The 17,458-nt window shown below is 42.0% G+C and overlaps 1 protein-coding gene across 2 annotated transcripts in view; it reads right to left on the bottom strand.

Annotated features, from left to right (window-relative positions):
* EIF3A (eukaryotic translation initiation factor 3 subunit A) overlaps positions 1 to 17,458 on the bottom strand; it is a 34,951-nt gene continuing 17,493 nt past the window's right edge. Inside the window, exons 12-23 of one of the 2 annotated variants that reach the window (XM_037059662.1) lie at positions 16,677 to 17,024; positions 15,965 to 16,069; positions 15,773 to 15,886; positions 13,881 to 14,003; positions 13,192 to 13,345; positions 11,871 to 12,055; positions 8,223 to 8,311; positions 7,344 to 7,700; positions 6,892 to 7,283; positions 3,919 to 4,120; positions 2,894 to 3,075; positions 1 to 1,210 (exon numbers count right to left, since the gene is read on the bottom strand). In XM_037059662.1, coding sequence (XP_036915557.1) covers positions 969 to 1,210; positions 2,894 to 3,075; positions 3,919 to 4,120; positions 6,892 to 7,283; positions 7,344 to 7,700; positions 8,223 to 8,311; positions 11,871 to 12,055; positions 13,192 to 13,345; positions 13,881 to 14,003; positions 15,773 to 15,886; positions 15,965 to 16,069; positions 16,677 to 17,024 — 2,493 coding nt within the window. In that variant the 3' untranslated portion in view covers positions 1 to 968. Of the gene's footprint in view, positions 1,211 to 2,893; positions 3,076 to 3,918; positions 4,121 to 6,891; positions 7,701 to 8,222; positions 8,312 to 11,870; positions 12,056 to 13,191; positions 13,346 to 13,880; positions 14,004 to 15,772; positions 15,887 to 15,964; positions 16,070 to 16,676; positions 17,025 to 17,458 lie in introns of both variants that reach the window. The other variant, XM_037059661.1, reaches the window with a different exon arrangement.

Below are 17,458 nucleotides of genomic sequence, written 5' to 3'. Positions count from 1 at the left end.
CAAATTCTGTAAGTATTTTATTTATCATTAAAGAAAAAACACAGCAGCAAGATCTGTGTTGGCTTCAATGAGACCAAAGTTAAACTTGAACACAGCCACTACACCCAAAATTGAAGTCAACACAGTCGTTACTACAGATTACTTGGTGAAAGAACCTATCCTGAAAAGAAATTAAGAAAAAGAATTTAAACAATTCCTCCAAACCACACTTATAAATATTGTCTTATTTAAAATGCTTAAAAGGCTGAATTCTCCATTAATGGAAAAGCAGTTTGCTATTGGCAACAGAAAAAAAACTCAGCAAAGGTTTACCAAATACTTTAAAATTTAAAAGCTATAACTCTTGGATTCACACGTGAGCAGCATTCTTGTCATTACAACTGCAAATTGCTTTATACTCACCTTCTCTCAAGTAAAATCTACAGAAAATCCCAATGCATCAGGTATTTGTAAAGCTTACTGCACTTAGAGTGAACCCAAACATGTTATATTTAGTTGGTACCTCAAAACACCCAGAGGCATGTCTCAGCTGCTAATGGGGTGAAAACTGCTTTAGCCCCTTGCTTTAGAGGGTCTTGAAATACATTTTCTATAATAGAGCCTTACCTCATTCCAAATTAATATATTTCAAAAATCAAAAAAAATATCAGTTCTATACCAAGATACGAGTATTACTCAATACCTGAAGGGTTCACATTTTAAATTTATTTTTTATTTTTCCTTTTTTGTAAACAAGTGATTGATGAAATAATGCAACACCTTAAATTCCAGAAAATGGCATGGTTTTCCAACCTTCTGTGGAAACGGCGCATGATCGATCTATTACATAGGATTAGTACAAGTTCATGCTGTGTTATGGTGAGACAACATTAACGAATCCAATTCAGATTGGCTGAAGCACAAGTATAGTAACCTCGGATGAGATCAAACCTCGGTAAGACAGGAGTTTGAGTCTGTCATTCTGAGACTTAACGTCGTACTGTAGTCCATCCATCTTCATCAGTCTCATTTTTAGTACGACGAAGAGATTCCCTATCTTTCTCAGCTCTCCACGAGGCCTTCTCTTTCTCACCTTCTCTTTCTCGGTCTCGGTCTCTTTCTCGGTCTCTTTCTCGGTCTCTTGAAAGAGCTGGAGGAGGAACACGACGAGGGGTGTCCCGCTCTTCTGGCCGATCGTCTTTCCTGTCATCAGCACGTCTCCAGGAACTTGCTAAAAAGTTAAAGGAAAGAGGATTAGTTTGTACTGTATTCTACCGGCTGAAACTAAACAGAACTTCAGCAAAAGGAATGCCTCAAGTTACTGAGAAATCCCGTGCTGAAAAGAACGATACGGAATTGGCATTAAAAAACCAATAAAAGCTAAATATATTATAATCATTTTGATACATTTTCTTAACAAAACCTTGAAAACATGCAGAGAGATATACATGAAATTTGCAAACAAGAAATCACTGGCCTGGGAAGTGTCCTAAATGTTTTATTGGTTTGGCCCAAAGTTCGTTTGGTTTTTTCCCCCTAAGCTGGATCTAGTGGTGCTTAGTTGTCTTTCGCCTCATTGGAAACAATTTGGTTAGGCTGTACTGTGGCAGCTGTGTAGCAGCATGCATTTAAAACAGTAACTTATCAAAACTGAATTATTTGTAGCCATTTTAATACTGAAGACAGAATATTATGCTTTACTATTTCAAGAAAGGTAGTAACACAACAAAATGCAAAAAAAAAAAAGATTTGTGCAGCGTGTGGAGAAGGTGCTGTGACTGCACACGTCAAAAGTGGTTTGTGAAGTACCACACCAGACTTCTCGCTGGACAATGTTCCAGTCAGGCACACCAGGTGAAGTTCACAGCGATCCAACGGAGCAATTGGCTGAGAACAGTCAACCCTATGCCATGTGGGAGACAGCCGACACACTCAAAATATCCAAATCAATCCAGTTACTGATGAAAATACAGAAAATGTGTCATTTATTTTATGGAAAAAAAACTATATGAATGTTTTGGCCAACCCAATAATTCTACAAAGACTACAAGAAAGTGATAATACCATGGCTGCATTTTTTAAATTTTTAAATTAAAGGGTTTCGGGCTCAGAAATACCCTTACAATCCAGTTGTACTAATAAAGTATTAGAAGCTTGTAAGACAATTATTTAATTGCAATGGTCATTTTAAATATTAAGTATTTTTTACTAAAGTTTCAACTGTCACAATTTCAGAGAAAGAATATTTATACTTTCTCCTAATCTACTATAACCTCACTTTTAAAAAAGTGATAAACTGTTTCTTCGTTTACATAAAAGAAACTCTTTATATATATTTTGCTTAGTAACCAATTTAATTAGTGTACTACTCTATTGGGTTGGCCAAAAAAGTTCATTTGTTTTTTTTCCATACAATGGCTTATTATTAAAATTAAGTAATTTTTGTGTGGCCATTTTAGTATTGAAGATGGAAGAATATATGCAACATTTTTTGACACAGTTTGCTTTATTATTTCAAGAAAGGTAAAAATGCAACTGAAATGCAGAAAAAGATTTACGCAGTGTACGCAGACAGTGCTGGGACTGATCGAACACATCAAAAGTGGTCTGCGAAGTTTCGTGCCGGACATTTCTCACTGGACAGTGCTCCACGGTCGGGCGGACCAGCCGGAGTCGACAGATCACACCGAGGCACGAGAACCGACGTCCCACCGCACGGGACACAGCTGGCATACTCCGAGTATCCAAATGAACAGTTACCAGTGAAAATGAAAAGTGTGTCTTGAGCAACCACTGACTGACTTTATGAGAACTGTGAACTCTAAGCTAAACCCCACTGTCGTATTTCTGGTGTTCACATAAACCTATGAGACAATTAAAATCCAGTAGTTCAGCAGCTGTGCACATAATCTACCTTCTTCGCGCTCTGATCTGAGGGGAGGTCCCCGGCGGTCTCTGTCGTCCCGTCTCTCTCTTAGGTCACGGCGATCATCTCTCTCCCGTCGGCGGTCATCTCTATCCCTATCATCGCGGCGACTTGAATCTCTCCAGCTTGAGGCTTCCTCAGCTGGTCCTCTTCTCCTGTCACCTTCATCCCTGCAGTCATTCAAAATGACACGTTAAGTTCCCACGTTAGACTACATGGGTAACGTAAGAGAACTTATCATAATACATCATGGTGCTCAGAGAGTTTAGGAATGTATAGACAGGCATAAAATTCAAACTCATCACTTACTCTCGATCTCATGCCTCAGGCAGGTAGGTCAAATGACACCTGGGTGTATGCTAGCCAACACAGAGCCACTACCCACACGTGGCTCCTTCAATTTAAACGAAGTCAAGATACTCCCTCAGTAACACTCACCATATTCCAAATGGTCAGCAGCCAAATGTGGCTGTCGGCTACCATAATGGACATCACAGACGCAGGGTATTTTCATCCCTGCAGAAAATTCTATTACACAGTGACGGTCTAGACTTATCAGTACAAAGCCACTTTGGCCAAAAGTAGTAGAAATTATCACTAAAAAAAGTAAAGCAGCTTTCTGAAACCTATAAAATTTTATTAACAAATGTTACCCAATAAATTCAATTAAAAAGAAGAAAGGGGGCTTTTAATAATTTCAAGGCAATAAGACTGACTGACCTAAACCACGGGGAAGCCATGGCTGATGAAGACAGCCAGTCCTTGTCCCCAAAGAGGTGCCTGAACTGTAACAGCCACACGGATCCTGCTTTCATTTCACACTTGGTTAAGAAGAAACTGTCAATTAGATGACCTCTAAAATTCTTAAAAAAAAAAAAAAAAGCTATGATTCTAATTGACAAATTTGGGCAGGAAGAATGAGGAGCTCCATCTCCCAAAAGCAGCTGGGAACACACGGAGTCTGGAGCCGACTCTCATCAGAACCCCAAGTAGCTTCGATGAGAGCATCCCACCTAGGCCGTCTGAAACGCTCCTCTCGGTCTCCGTCTCTCTCTCTGTCCCTTTCTCTCTCGGGGTCCTTGCTGCTCTCGTCGCGATCCTGACTCTCTCTCTCTCTCTCTTTTTCTCTGTCCCATTCACGATCTTCTGATGGTCGGGATTCTCGAGGTGGACCCCAACTCTCTTCTCTGGCCTTTTCTTTCTCTCTCCAGCCTCCTGTTTTTTTAAAAAATAAAAAAAATTATTTTCTACTCAAAAAACACAGATTGGCAACAACGAATAGAGTTCTTAATGTTGGCATTAATCCATCACTATTCTAAATACTAATTTAAAGCACTCCAACTTCATTAAAAAAAAAAAAAACTACACTAAAGCCATTTACCTCATTACACAAAACCCCCAGCTCCTATTTCTATGACTACCTACCGTGTTTTTCTCACACACAGGAACATGACATAAGAAACTTACAGAAGCCTGGGTTGAATAACCTGTATGCAGACATTCTGGGTGTAAAAAATCTGTTTTGATGGTCAACAATTTATTTAAGCAGAGAACTTAAAGGGTGAAGGATAGAAGCCAGACCTCTGAGACAGAATCCCAATTATATTTTCATTTATATCTCGCAACATTTTCAAAACCTTTGTAACCAAAACCACCCTTTTATTTCATATTCCTGCCTTCCTCTCACACAATCAGGAAACAAGGATAAACCCTTTGACCCTGCCCAATACCTCATACTTACCCATGGAATGTCCAAATTTAGGAACACTTTATTTTTATGTACACACACAGAGGCCCAAAGGAGCAGCGATTTCAATGAAAACCCATTACGGTTGTAAGGCTAATAATTATTATTACTGTTACCACTCAGTTACCACATGCTGTGGCACTATTCCAAACTGATACATTACCTCCTCCAACCCTACCCATAGCTCTGAATTAAGTAGATTTTGTACTTGCAAGTTTGCCTATATGCTAACGTCTATTTGTACTCCCAAAAGTAAATTGGAGAACTTTTACCGTCACTTTGCAGACATGTGCAAAGTGGCAAACTATTTCGGGTGACTGACAAGTACAATACGTTCTCAGCTAGGCTGAATAAGGCAATGCTCTCTCTTCTTGCTACATCTCTCATACTTTAAATAAGCATCCTTTTGAAGGCCTAGTTAGTGCCACATTTTTGCATTTTTGTGTTTTTAGTTGGCAATTTCACTGTTTAAAATGGCCTCCAAGCATTGGGCTGAAGTGGTTTCTAGTGTTCCCAAGCAAAGAAGGCAGTGGAAGAAAATACACAGGTTAGATAAGCTTCATTCGGAATAAATTACAGAGCTTTGACCATGAATTCCATGTTAATGAGTCAATAATGTATATTGAATAAGGTATCTCTAAATAGAAATAAAAATGTAAGAAACAGGTTATGTATTGACTGGTTAACCAAGCTGTTGTAACCAGAAGGCTCACAGGACACTAACCTTGTATTTCCCCTAGGAACAAACGGTTCAGCATTCACAGAGACTTTGTAAAACCCAACAATCACGATGATACTGCTGTCCTCCTTTTACACGAGGCACAGGAAAGTTAAGTGGTTTGCCCACAGTCACACAACTAGACAGCAGAATGGAGTGAGAGCAGAAGAGAAGAGACAGTCGCAGGTAACAGAAACCACTAGGGGGAAAGGCAAGGAAGCTGCTCATTTCCATCCACATTTAGAACAGCCTGCACTGGCTGTCGCACAGAGACTAGACTTGGAGGTGAGACAGCCAACAGAGACAGTACCAGCAAGGGTTCAAAGAAAGAAGGACCAGCCAACTACATGCAGGGGGAACAGAAGTGGATGAGCTTAAGGAACACTGACAAGCGAGAACTAAGCTCAAGGAAATATTTCACTTAAAGAAGAGAAAGCCAAGCACTCCCAGATTTGCAGCTTACACAGCTAGATGGAAAGTGGTGTCCCTGAAGATAAGCAGGTGCTCGTGTGCGCGCATGTGCGCGCACAGACGCAGTCTTGACAGATTGAGTCTGAACTGTCAGTGACACTTCTGAGTGGAGATGTGCTGTGTACAGTATGCAGTTGGAAACACCAGGCGTGAAGGCAGAAAAGAAGTCATCTGGAGACTATGATAAAGTTCACAGACTTGTACACAACTGCTCAACAGTAAAGTATGAAAAGATGATCAGGCCTAAGACTGACAAGGAATGAGCTCTTGCCACGAGTACAACCCCATGGCTGGCAGGTGTATTTTGCTCTTTATTCTTTAGTACAAGGAGACTGGTCCAGGTCAGAACCTGAAGAACAAACACGTAGGGTATGGACACAGAAGAGCCCTTAAAGCAGTGAAAAAAGCAATAGGAAAACAAAGGAAAAAGGGCAAAGTCACTCTGTTTTGGTGTGTTGGATACCGAAGGTAAGTGAGCTTTGGCCTAAGTCACTGCAGAGATATTCAAGAAAAAAGATCAGTTTATCTGGAAACTAATAGGAATATGAACCAATCTGTCATATATCCATTAAAATTTCATTTTTTCCATTGAAAAATAACTTCTTTATTAAATAAAATCAAAATATAGTCATTTGAGCCTTGACTGGTGTGGCTCAGTTGGCTGGCAGCAGCCTGCAAGGCAAAAGGTCGTTGGGTTAGATTCTGGGGCACATGCCAGGGCTGCGGATGTGACCCCGACCAGGGTGCAGCCGACTGATGCTTCCTCCTTTCTCCGTCCCCCTCCCTTTCCCTCTCTCTAAACCTGAACAAACACAACAGAAACAGGCTCAGGCAGTGCAAGCTGACCGCTGGGGCGGGCTGGGGCGGGCTGGGGCGGGGCTGGAGGGATTGAGGGAGAAGGAAAAGAACTGATGGACCACAGTGTGGTGACTGCCGGGAGGCAGGGATGTGGACGTGGGAGGGGGATGGGAGCATCAATGGTAATGGATAAAAATGCAATAAAAATTAAGATGATTCTAAGTAAATAATAAATCCTTAAAATAATTTTACCTGGCTTGACAAATGGCCTCCAGAGACCAGGTCTCGAGTCCTCGCCCCTTCTGCTGGGGATCCGATCATCATCCGTCCGTCTCGAGACCCGCTCGTCGTCCACGTTCCTCCAAGGACCCCTGTCCTCCTCGGCGCTGCGCCTGGGAACCCTGTCGTCGTCGGCGCTCCGCCACGTTCCCCGATCCTCATCCAACCCCCGCCTGGGGCCCCGGTCCTCATCGGCGTTACGCCAGGACGACCGCTCCTCATCAGCACCTCCTCGCCGGGGTCCCCGGTCCTCATCCATCCCTCGTCTTGGTCCTCTGTCTTCATCAGCTGTGCGCCAACTTCCTCGGTCCTCATCCAGTCCTCGTCTATGTGGTCTGTCGTCGTCTGCGTGACGCCAGCTTCCCCTGTCGTCATCACCAACCCGTCGGAGAGGCCTGTCTTCATCACCCACCCGTCTGAGAGGCCTGTCGTCATCACCCACCCGTCTGAGAGGCCTGTCGTCTTCGGCCACTCGTCTGAGAGGCCTGTCGTCATCGCCGACTCGTCTGAGAGGCCTGTCGTCTTCGGCCACTCGTCTGAGAGGTCTGTCGTCTTCGGCATTACGCCAAGAGGGCCGGTCATCGTCTGCCCCACGGCGAGAGAAGCGATCTTCGTCAGGACGTCTGGGGCCTCTGTCATCGTCCACGCCACGCCTGGGGACCCGGTCGTCATCTGGTCTATGGGACGACTGACTCTCCTCGTCCTCCCCCAGCCGCCTGGGGCGATCTTCATCTCTCCTGAGAGGCCGCTCCTCATCCCGCGCTTCTCCGCGTCGCCACTCCCTGCAAGGCAACATGCCAAACACCTTTAAGTTTTCTTTAAAAAGCACATAGTCCTTTTGAGAATTATTTCACTTATTTTCAAAAAGCACTTCAGTGTAAATTCATCAATCCTACTCCTAAAATAGTACGTGCTCCTAGTAAAAATAAATAGTAAGTTCAAAATATTACAACAACAAATAATAAAATAAGCAGACAACTGCTTTTTTTCAAAGGGTATCTAAACTTTTCCAGGAATCCCCTGGCAATTTCATTTTAAAGGATGGCTTGAAAAAATACTTGTTATGAAACTGTTCATTCTTACTCTAACTGGAACACTGTTCCAAAACTCTTTTCTCAGGACGACATGACAGTAATTACAGCAGTGTTGAAGTCAACTACGAGGAACTGGCAGTAACAGACATGCACACAGTGCTCCACAGCTCTGCTTTCCCCTCTCCTACAAAAGACACCAAGTGAGGAAACCACTACCAGGTCACTACCACAACCTACGGTCCGTCGGTGCCTCCGTCCTTAACTACTCACTTCTCCGGCAGGCCCCTCCTCCACTCGGAGTCGACTTCGGGCCCCTTCCTCCACGTGCCTTCTGCGTCTCTGTCTCCCCAGCGAGAGTCCTGTATTGAAAGGTGAGACGCACCACATTGGCAACAATGACCACTACTGGTATCATTCAAACATGTTTCTACTTATAATAAGCAATCTCAAGTCTTTAACTATAAGTAAGTTTTAAAATTGTTTCTCTTTTAACATGAAATGAGATGGGCAGGACAGTGAAACTGTGTGATTTTGTAAATGGTAAAACGCCACTTGAGAGCAAGCTGGCAGCATCCCCCTGGAATCGTTAAAATGCCTATGGATTTTCTTTGACCTAGCAATTCCCTTTTAAGATTATGTGAAAAAAGCCGAGTGTCCCAAAACGTACATCACAGTGCCTACTAAACAGAGGCGGAGCAGCAACAAGCCTAAGAGGGGACAGTTAGATTAACAGCAGTTCCCTGTTCAAAACACTGCGCTCAATAAAAATTACAGAAAGGGTATGGGAGACGCTCGACACCCTTAAGGTGAAAATGTAAATGCAGTGCAACCCTTGTAAGGGGAGACGCACACAATTTTAATCGCGAACACCTCTGACGCAGCCTCCTACAAACACAACCTACGGCCACGTTCAGAAAAGAACAATATAAAACAAGCTCTTGGGATGGGGTGGAAGGACTGAAATAAAAATCGAATTAAACCGAGAATACCTACGACCCCTGGCAGGTGAGTATGAGGATCATAATTTACAATAGAAAAGGTGTCTTCACAACAGAAACCGCCAAAACAAACAAGGATGGCCAAGTAAGTCAGCTGCCAGCACAGCTACTGACTCGGAGCTGTCGGGGGCTGTGCTCCAAAACATTTCCCAGTGCACACTGCAGGAGAAGGCAGGGCCTCAGCTGTCACTGTCACTTATGGCCGATCCAAGGGAAGGAATGTCCACACCCACAACACCAAGTTTCTCCTACCCTTCATACTCACCTGCAAATTCAACTCAAAGAATTCAAATTATGAGGTTTTAGGACAAATATCAGAATCTCAGAACATTTTTTTAGGTGGCTCTGAGAGCCATTAAACAAATAAAAAGAATTCTAAAAATGTAACATGATTACCAAACCTTTAAATTCACTTAACAGGAATCTCAGAAAACCAGTTGCAAAAGGACAAAGAGTTGAAAAAACAGAAACACTAAAAAAGATAAAGACCTTTGAAAGACCAGAACAGAGAAAAGGAGAAACACATTTCTGTAAAAAAAGGGACCACCACCCTCTCTAAGCTGAGTAAACTGCGTCCTCTCACTGCTCCTCTCACTGCGTGTGCCACCAAGGACAGCTCGTAGAGACCACAGACTCGGTGCCCCAACACAGCCCTGAACTCCCTTCATACCGAGGACAGAGAACATTCTAAAAGCTCCCCAGGAATAAAACAGCGCCTCCCCAGACTGTGCCACCCCCACCCCCGCGCACTAGAACAGTGAGCCCAGGTCTCTGAGGGAGGAGGGTTCTGAACAGGCCAGAACCACCAAGACACTGTTCCACCGTGAGATGAAAACAAAACCTCGTTTGAGACACACACAAAGACGTTCTGGAAAAAAAATCAGGAAGATAAAATACACGACAAACTGTTATCTGCAAAAGGGAAAGGTGATACAGTGTAAATGTACTTGAAACTAAATCATGTTTGCCAGAATGATGATAATGAATCCTTAAATAAAGACAGAACATGCTTTAATGCTCTGGAGGCAAAAATATACAGCTGATTGCAATAAAAGATAAATAAAAGTATGCTCAGAATTTTGTTTTCTTCTGAATAGACAGAAGAGTTCCCAAAATTTTCAGACTGTTAAGTTTACCCAGATTTTGGAAAACATTAATGGTCCTCACTAAAAGGGTAAAGAAAACAAAGTTCATAAGTCTGGCTTGAAGAAAAGATGGACTGGCAGGGACGTGGAAGCAAGGAAAAAGGTCCAAACCATGTGTCAGAAATGAAACAAGTATAACAGTTACCATGCTAAATTGAAGAGATAAAACTAAAAACTATCCAATTAAAACAGAAGGTGAAGGGAGGGCAGAGGGCACAAAACAAAAACAAAAGGATGAACAGAGATTTGCAAAAACTAAAAGAAACTAAATCACGAACGCACAATCATGGGAAAGCTACCTCACTTTCTTCAGAAGATGGACTCCCCAAAAGTCAACAGGATGAAGCAAATTAAATTAAATCAAGTAACACAACTGTTCTGGTTTCACATGCACATAGAACTTTGCGCCCAACCAAAAGTACTCCTAAAACGTGACCATGTTTTAAGACACAAAGGAAAAAATGTATTAAATTCCGAAAATTAGAAACCATGCAGGCCACAATCACCGATAAGAAAGTGAAAAAAGACATTAACAACAAGAGTAACAAAACTGACAACCTATCCTCCTATATGTAAAATTGAAATCAAAGACCACGGAGGTAACCTACTAAGGGTTCCTCCAATGAAGACGAGGGCTTGGTAAAGGCAGGGTACAAAAAAAGGAGCGGAGAAAAGCAGGCGAGAAATCCTCCAGCGGCTTAGCTCTCAAGCTTAAAAACAAGCAGTATTCTGTCTAAGAGGCAGCCTGGGCACATCCCAGGGAAAACAAAGAACACATAGGTAGATGTCACAGACACACGATAGAGCATAAAACGAGCTCAGTCTGGCTGAAGTATAGGTAACTAAGAAAATGGCAAAGATGAAGCTCATGAAAAAGAACAGTAAACACAAAAGGCCTTGCCTGCTAAGACATGTATTAACCTTTTGTTTTATGTAATGAGGACCAACCAAAGGGTTGAAACCCAAGAGCAGGTATAATGACCAAATACGCATTATGAAAAACCAAGCAGGTCACAATGAAGAGGGAGGTCTGAAGTTGGGGGAAGATTATGACCAGAGAGAATAATAGGAAGACTAGTAAATAATGCAGACAAAAGAAAACTCTGAATTAAGGCAGGAATGCAGAAACAGAAGGGCCAGAGAGGGATTCGGACCTCTGTGATTTAAGTGGGTAACAATGCCACCAGTGAGGACAGGGAATTAAAGCGACACAAGATAGAGGGAGAGGAAATAGGTCAGTTCTGGGCATGCGTGCAAATGACACATAATAAATAGAGCAGTGTTTGAACTGCTTAGCAATCTTGTTAAAAGGCAGGTTCTGATTCAGAAGGTTTGGTGTTGGGCCTGAGACTCTGCATTTCTAACAAGCTCCCAGGGGGTGCTGAATATTGATGGTCTATCACACCCAACTTTGAGTGCCAAGAAATTACAGGACTCACCTCACCCTCTTAATTCACAGCAACTCCTTCCGAGGAACACAGAACAATCCCCTGCAATAGCACTAATGAGTTATCTTTTGTCAACTATTTAGTCTCATCAGATTCAACAAACCAAAGCCTGTAAAAATCTCAGCCTCACTAACATGTTTAATTTTCTCTCCTTAAGAACCCTGTCTGTGGGAAGACGAAGCAATACCAGAGACGTAAATGTAACCGGTGTAAAACACTAAGCCCAGACATCGACACACACACTGACATATATATACACGTCACACAAGAAAAGGAGCACCGATGAACACAAGCTATCGCAGGGAAAAACCACGTCTGAATACTCACCTTCCTGGAAAGGGGATCATCACCAAGTCTTCTCTCTTCCTCTCTGCGACGCTCCCTTTCTTCGATTTCCAACTCCCTTTGGCGTTTTTTCCTTTCTACTTCTTCTAGCTTCTTGACCCGCTCCTGGTATTCTCGAAGCTCCTCCTCGCGCTTCGCCCGTTCAGCACGTTCTCTCTCTTCACGCTCTGTATGAGGGACTAGGTTAGAAAACAAGCCTCCTACCCGCACCTTTCCCTTAGTGCTAGGTCTGTTTTTCTGGTACTGACCACGCAGCATAATGCAGAAATAAATGCTTTTCAAGAATATAAAAATAGCTTACAACCAGCTGAAGGACAGATGTTTGAGAAGACACGTTTGATGCCCCTCGTCCTTAATAGTTTTGTAGCGACTTAAGAAACTCTAGGAATCCCCTCCAACTCCTAGGCACACACAGTACCAGGATTGCCTGACAGCCTTCATCTGGCAGGTAATCCTAAACAAATGTTAATCCTACTCGCAAGAGAGGACCCCAAAACTCGGAATTTATTTCTAAAAAATTGTGTATTTATTCTTACATGTGTGAACTTCAGTCAACCCCCAAGCACTCCCCATTTGATGCAACACACCCATTGAGACTTTTTTTGCACTGCTCAAATCAGTTACGGAACTCATTGATTTTGATGCTTTTTAGTGCTTCTGTTATTTTTTTTGTTCCACCTGTTTCACACTAGCAAAACACTTCCTGTTGAGGACTTTTTCATCAAGGGAAATCAGGTGAATACGGAGGGCAGGGCACAGGGGTCATGCCATTTTTGGTCAAGTACTGCTGAACACTCAGTGCAGTGTGGGCAGGTGCACGTGTAAATCACCCATCATAAAATGGGCAAATGCATCCAATCTAAAAAAAAAATCACTGAAACCGAATGCAGACTCTCACACCACCAGCTGGTACACTGATACACATGGGTCCCTAGAATCCACCTAGCGGTGGACGCCTGTACCACAAGCAGCCCGCCCTTCAGAAGGTAATTCTGGGTTTTCTTGGGGGTCTTCCCTTCTTGGGGGTCTTATTGAAGATACAGCAATAAAAATTTAAAAAGCAGTAATAATTTTTGAAGGAACAGCAAAAACGTGAAATTCAGCTAGTAGGTGAAGACCTAATACCTTTAAACGCAGCAAATTACAGACAAGTAGATTAACATTCCCAGAACCTGAGAACTAGTGAGGTATAGCTAATAAGCCAATAATCCTGACTCCTCAATTCCTTTCTTTTCTACATAAAACTGCTATAATCTGACTTTGTATCAACCTGTGTACATTTCAAACACTGGTCTACAGTCACCTTTCCGCATTTGCTCTTCTGCCCGCCTCTGCTCCTCCTCCTCCTTTTCTCTGTAGTAGGTCACTCGGCGTTCTTCTTTACGCTGCCTCTTACGGTCTTCCAAGCGATTATGCCTTTCTTCTGCTAATCGTTCTTCAAACTGTTTAAGTTTTTCCTGTAATTGGTCACCCACACTTTTTTTTAAAAGATCAGATTTTTGTTGAAGAGCTACAAATAGCAGTTAAGCTTAAACTTTACAAAAGCATTGCAGACTTCTTGAAACATAAAAAGCAACCTTCAAGTATAAAAACCAGAATTTCCAAATGACAGAAGTTTGTCTCAATTGGAAGATTTCCAAAAATTTAAATTGTTGACAATATCCAGTTTGTCACCCGTACAAACTAAATTGAACGATTAAATTAGAACCTTAAGAGTGGGGCACTTCGTTTCTTTCTGAATTAAACAGTAAACAAAAGCCTGTATCAACAACCAATTTCATGCAGTCCACCCTTCACCTTCAGAAAAATAGTAACGGTTGATTGCTTAGCCTGGAAAATATTTAAGAAACTTTCTATTAAAACATTATGTGAATAACATTGTATTTGTTAGATCAATACAGAATGTGCCACTGTGTTGAAAAAAAAAAAAAAGAAGCCTTAAGGCAAAACTAAAACTCATGAGCAAACACTGCCCCGAAACCCCAAGCTCACCTCATACACAGACTGCCGCGCTGCCTTGAGTCGCGTAACAAATGAATCTCTGTCTTCAAGCATCCGTGACAATCGATTCTTATGTTCGAGAGCCTTTTCTCGTTCTAGCTGCATAGTTGTAATCTGCACGCACATAACACAAAATTAATGCCCAAAGCTCTCATTCCGTGAGTACTGATTCACCCCACATCCTGACAGACTACAGAGTACAAGCAGCTCTTGTGCTCGGTCCACCCTGCCAGAAAGTGGAAGGGTGACCACTCCTGTGCCAACAGGGCCCCAGGAATGTGATCGGGGAGGTGGGTAAGGAGTCCCAGGGCATCTGTAAATCACTGTTTTTATTTAGGCCCCCAGTACCACAAATTTTTATAAAGGAAAAACTGTAATGTACATATTAAAACAAACAGTAAATACAAATAAATACAAAAAACGGTAGTAAGCACTATGGCTGAATTATTAAAGGTATTTCTTCCTTAAAAACAACTATAGCCCTGGCTTTTGTGGTCCACTGGGTTGAGCGCCAGCCTGTGAACCAAAGGGTGGCCAGTTGGATTCTCAGTCAGGGCACATGCCCAGGCTGTGGGCCAGGTTCCCAGTAGGGGAGCGAGCGAGAGACAACCACACACTGATGTTTCCCTCTCTTTCTCCCTCCCTTCCCCTCCAAATAAATAAACCAGCCAACCACCAACCAACCCACACAGAAAAGAAATAAAGCTGGAGCTTCAGGCTTTTCTCTCTGTGCCCCAAGTGAAAGAAGGCAAGGCTTCAGGATAGAGGTTGCAGTAAATCACCTTACATGTTTCACTTGGTCTGCAGCCTTTTTCCTAATTTCAAAGAGAATTATCACTAAAATTCCAACTTCTTAAAAAAAAAGGAAGAAAGAACTGGCAACACTAGGCCCAAAAGCCGATGGAACCAAGAAGAGGGCTGCAGCCCCCACAAATGCACACTGTCTCCTGCCTGTGGTTACCTAACTCTTCTTAACCAGAATGAGATCTGTGTATTACAACTTTGGCCACTACAAACCTTATTTTTCAACTCTTATTTTTGTATCATTAGGTAAACAGCGACTAACAAAAGTAAAGATGGAGCAATCTAGCCATATGTAAATACTCAAAACAGGCAAATCTGAGGGCAAAAAAGAGGCTGCATACAGCCAGGTGGTAGAAGGGACACGAGGAATAACTGATAACGTGTACCAAGTTTCTTCTGAGCTGTTCAGAAATCAGATGGCTACGCAGTTCTGGACATACACTAAAAACCGTCAACTGCGCACTTTCAGTAGGTGAATGACAACACACGTGAGTTACCGTATTTTGTCGTGTATAATATGCACCCACGTTTTTGACCCAAACTTTCAGGAAAAAAATCTTTCACTTTAATTTTTTAATCCAATTACTAATTTATTTATTTGATACTTGTTTTTTGAAGAAATTATGAAGAAATTTCAGCATTTATTTTTGAAGAAATTATGAAGAAATTTCAGCATTTATTTTTGAACACAGATATTGTTATTGCTCTCTAGAGTTACACTTTTAACAAATAAGCATAAACAAAAGAATTAAAACATTTGCATAGATACAAAATTGGTACTACCCATGTATAATGCATATCCTTATTTTTCCCTAAAAAATTAGGGCAAAAGTTAGGACAGCATATCCCCATAAAGCTGTCTTAAAAAAAAACTACACTTTTCAGCTGTCCTTTGTTATTTTAGAAGCTTCATTTTTCAATCTCAATGTAAAAATTTCTGCCCACCAATCTGTTCATATGTAATCATTAAAGCACCATATTTGGCAAAGAATACAAAGTAAGTCAATGGTCCCATTGCTGGCAAAGGATTTAATTACAGCTTACAGCCTAAAATCATTTCAATTAAGTTGATATCTTACTCTTTCTTCTTCTTGTTGTTCCCACAGATCCATGTCTTTAATTCTCTGTTCTTCATAGGCACTTTTTATTAACGGGATTTCTTCCAAACGTTTAGCTCTTTCAAAATAGTCAATCTGAATAACATGAAAACAAATGGAGTTTAAAAAAAAATCAATTTAACATGTTAAAAGTTTACCAGTCTTTTCATTTACCTTTTTTTCTTGATTCTTTAGGCGTTCCTGAAGTTCTTTCTTTTCTTTCTCCAGTTGTTCAACCTGTTTAGCCATGATGAAATCCGGATCTAACTCTTCAAGGTCCTGAAAAGTAATACAAATGCACAACCAATAATAAGAATATAGCCCTGGCTGGTGTGGCTCAGTAGCTTGAGCGCTGGCCTGCAAATCGAAAGGTCGCTGGTGTGATTCCCAGTCAGGGCAGGTTGTGGGCCAGGCCCCCCCCATGGGTGGTGTGTGAGAGGCAACCATGTATCTCTCACACATTGATGTTTCTCTCCCGCTCCTTCCCTTTCCCTCTCTCTAATAATAAATAAAATCTTTAAATAAATAAAAATGTAAAAGAAATGCAATGAAGCACTGCTTCTAGAATCAAATCCTAAATTACTTTTTACATAATGGGTAAATGTTTACAAGGGGTAAATTTGGGCAACGTGAAAATGTTTTGCAATAGCCATATTTCTACTTTATTATAAGGAGAAAATAACATCTATTTCCCACTCCTCCAATACGCTGAAAACTGCAGAACCGTTAAAAACAAATGCTTACTTCATATTAGTTAATAAATCTTAGGTACCAAAGTGAGTGAAACAACCAAATAACTCAAAATACACCAACAAATGGTAATGGGCTATGCGTCTAAGGACAGCTGGATAAAACTGAGTTTTTTAATGAGTGACACACTACATACTTCAATGTCAATATCTTTGAATGCTTTGGCGCCCAGTTCTGTTTTCTTGATCTGCTCCAGCCGCTCGCGAACAGTCTTCTTTTTGATCTGCTCGTGCTCCTGTAAAATGCGCTCCTTCTCTCTCTCCTTCGCCTCCTGCCTCAGCCTCTCTTCCTCGGCCTTGCGTACTTTCTGCAGCTCAGCCTCCCTCTGCTCCAGTTCTTCTTTCTCACGCTGAATATTCAGACTCTCAAGCCGCTCTTTCCTCTCCTCAATTGTCTGACGGCGAGCCAGGATACGCTGATGCTCTTTCCGGGAATTTTTAAGGTATGCCGTAACAGCCAACTGATGCTGTTCTTCTTTCTCTTGCTTCAAAAATAAACATTATTCAAAAGATTAAGTCAGCTACCATGGTATTAGGCATCAAAAATTACTAAGTAATCCAATGCGTTACCCTTATGCATCTGCATTTAACAACACAAGATGATTACTCAAGCTACTAGCTCTCAGTCCCAAAGGCCGTGACACTCCTCCCACAGCGGTAAGTGGACTGAAAAACCTCTATTCACTACAAAGTCAACCTTTCGCTGCACCCAATCCACTGTGAAATGTTCTAGCTAAGAAGGGAACATTAAAAGAATGCACAAACAAGGAAAAAACAACTTGGCCATGAAGGCAAAGCCCAAGGATAGACAGTACTCCGTACGGGGGGCGGGGGGGGGGGACGGGGACGGGGACGCGGGGGGCGGGATCATCACTGTGTGGTCTATCCCAACACTCATTATTACGTGGGCAACGATATT

This window comes from Sturnira hondurensis, unplaced genomic scaffold, assembly GCF_014824575.4.
Source record: "Sturnira hondurensis isolate 20B ecotype Veracruz unplaced genomic scaffold, ASM1482457v3 Scaffold0011253, whole genome shotgun sequence".
In the NCBI taxonomy this organism is placed as follows: Eukaryota; Metazoa; Chordata; class Mammalia; order Chiroptera; family Phyllostomidae; genus Sturnira; species Sturnira hondurensis.
This window is presented reverse-complemented; position numbering and strand designations above follow the sequence as displayed.